The 2,481-nt window shown below is 47.0% G+C and overlaps 1 protein-coding gene across 1 annotated transcript in view; it reads left to right on the top strand.

Annotated features, from left to right (window-relative positions):
• The first annotated feature begins 2,198 nt into the window (after positions 1–2,198).
• The window catches only part of NGF (nerve growth factor (beta polypeptide)), a 745-nt gene continuing 462 nt past the window's right edge, over positions 2,199–2,481 (top strand). Inside the window, exon 1 of the mRNA XM_010187753.1 lies at positions 2,199–2,481. Within this exon, the coding sequence (XP_010186055.1) occupies positions 2,199–2,481 (283 nt within the window).

Genomic DNA, 2,481 nt, shown 5'->3' on the forward strand with positions numbered 1-2,481 from the left:
AAATTGTGCCTGGATTTTGTTCTGCAAACCTTTTCCATTAACATTTCTGTCGGGTAAGCTAACTCTTTAGAGATGTAATGAACCATCTGATTTTAATTTGGTTGTAGAACAAGGGGTTACTCTCTGGATCATGCACAGCCAAGCTATTGAGCTACACCCAGCTCTGTTTCCTTATACAGATGATGATGACTGCTTAAGCACGAGCAGCATGTGGGAAACCAGCAACCCTCAGCCTTGTTTAAAGCAATTTAAAGTAGCTTTGGAACAGTAAGGATTTTCTCTGAGAGCGGGATTTGACACTCGTCATCATCATTTTGTCCCCAATTCTTCCAGCCCAACTGCTGCACGGACAACTGCTAACGTAACTTTTGGCCTTTCTCTTTTCTCCCCTTGACACAGGGACCGTAGCATCTTCACCCTCTTCAGTTGCTACCTTCACTTGGCATCTCCTGCTGATTTCTTAAATGCTTGCCCAGCACTGCACAAACACTGCTGCTTATTTCATTTCAGCTCTTGTCTGAGACAGGACTACCCACACGAGATCCTACAGAACATCCTAGGGTTCTGTGTTTTCTATAAGATTGGGCTCTAGCAAAGCTAAAGCCCTGGCTGAGCGCTTTAGCACTGCTTGGGATTCTAGGCTGAGAAAGCTGAACAGAAAGAGGGGGGAAACTTCAACAGCAATTGACCCACACCCAGAAAAAACACTGAGACATGCTGGGAAATCACAGTGGAACTGCAGAGCCTGGTTCCTCTTTTACAAAACCCTGTTTGTCCAGTCCATGTGCGGCCGCCTGCCCGCTGGCCGGACACCGCGTAACTCAGGGCCAGCTGAGACACGTCGGGCAAAACAAGGCAGAGAGACAGGGGAGGAGCCTCGCTCGGTGGTTTCTTTTCTGTTTATACCTAGTCTCTGCTTATTAAGTCTTCGTAGAGGAAATACAATGTCTGCCCTTAACTGCAACTTCAGATCATTTCTGAATGTTTCTTATTCCCAGGATGCCTGCTGCTGATTTGTTAACCCAACACATGGCTGAATTAGTCAACACAAGGCACTTACCTAACAAGGTATTACTGATGCTGGTCTGCTAGCATAACGTTCTCAGCAAAGTTTTAGACATTTGTCTTACGCTTTTCCACACCTAAATGGATGTGCATATTCTCCAGGCCGAAGGAAGACTAGTGCTGGCACTGGATCTGCTATGCAGTGACATTCATGGGCTTCTTGCTCACGACACTCTGAAGAAAGGAAATGTTTCCCTGGACATAGTTCCCAGTGCTATGGCCACAATGTTTAGCTGTGCTATACCTAAGATAGCAACCTAGAAGCAGTCTATCACCCATGGTGTTCCTATGCAATACCCATATTTGTTCTAATAGGCAGCCTGAAAATGTTAAAAACCCATCTGCCCTTGTGACATGTGATACCCGAGCTCTTCTGGGAAGGAGCCTGGGCTGTATCTGCCCAAAACCAGCAATGTGAATCACAGAATCATAGAATCCCAGGTTGGAAGGGACCACAAGGATCATCCAGTCCAACCTCGCGAGGTAAAAGTAGATTTTGACATCCCAAAAGTGCAGATAGGGTAGATGGAGGCTGCTGAGCCAGCCAGAGCGGTGGGGCCTGTCCACACGGCAGGTAAGCACAGCTGGTGAACATGTGGTAACGGCATGATTCACTGGGGCTCTCCTGGCTTCCACAAGTACCAGCTTGGTGGTCCCCACCCTAGCCCCAAGGACACCTCTGCAGACTAATTAACTGAGCGGGCAGCTATTTTAGCCAAGAGACTGTTTCTATTCTCACTGCTCTGCAGGGTATTTGCAGCCAAGAGACCGGCTCTGGCCAAAAAGGTGCTGCAAAAATCACTAGAGATTTTACTCCTGGGAACATGCCGTTGCCATATGGTCTCCAGATTAATAACACCAAACAAGTGCTTCATAAACAGTGCTCTAATAACAAATACCAGAGGAATTCATAATAATCTAGCTATTATTTTCTAATGTTCTCGCTTTATTAAGAACATTTATGCTGTCTGAATGAGCTCTTCCGGAGGAACAACATCTGGCACCCACCTGAATACCTGACGAAATCTGTGTGATCCTGAGTATCTTATAAATTTGCCAGCAACGGCATCTGTTTGTGCCAGCATGGCTTCCAGTAACATGACATTTCTCTTTTGTTCTAGGTGCATTGCGTAATGTCCATGCTGTACTACACTCTGATTATAGCTTTTTTGATCGGCACACAGGCAGCTCCAAAGTCAGAGGACGATGCTCCACTGGAGTATCCTGCAGAACACCCCCCGCTCAATCCCCACCGGAGCAACAGACACAACATTCCCAAGGCAGCTCCACAGACATCCCACAGCCACTCTGCTTGGACAGCTGGCAGAAGAGAAGCTATAAATATCACCATGGACCCCAAATTTTTTAAGAAGAGGCGTTTCCGGTCTCCTCGCGTGCTGTTCAGCACGCTGCCCC

The sequence above is a fragment of the Mesitornis unicolor genome, unplaced genomic scaffold (assembly GCF_000695765.1).
Source record: "Mesitornis unicolor isolate BGI_N332 unplaced genomic scaffold, ASM69576v1 scaffold7017, whole genome shotgun sequence".
Lineage (NCBI taxonomy): Eukaryota > Metazoa > Chordata > Aves > Mesitornithiformes > Mesitornithidae > Mesitornis > Mesitornis unicolor.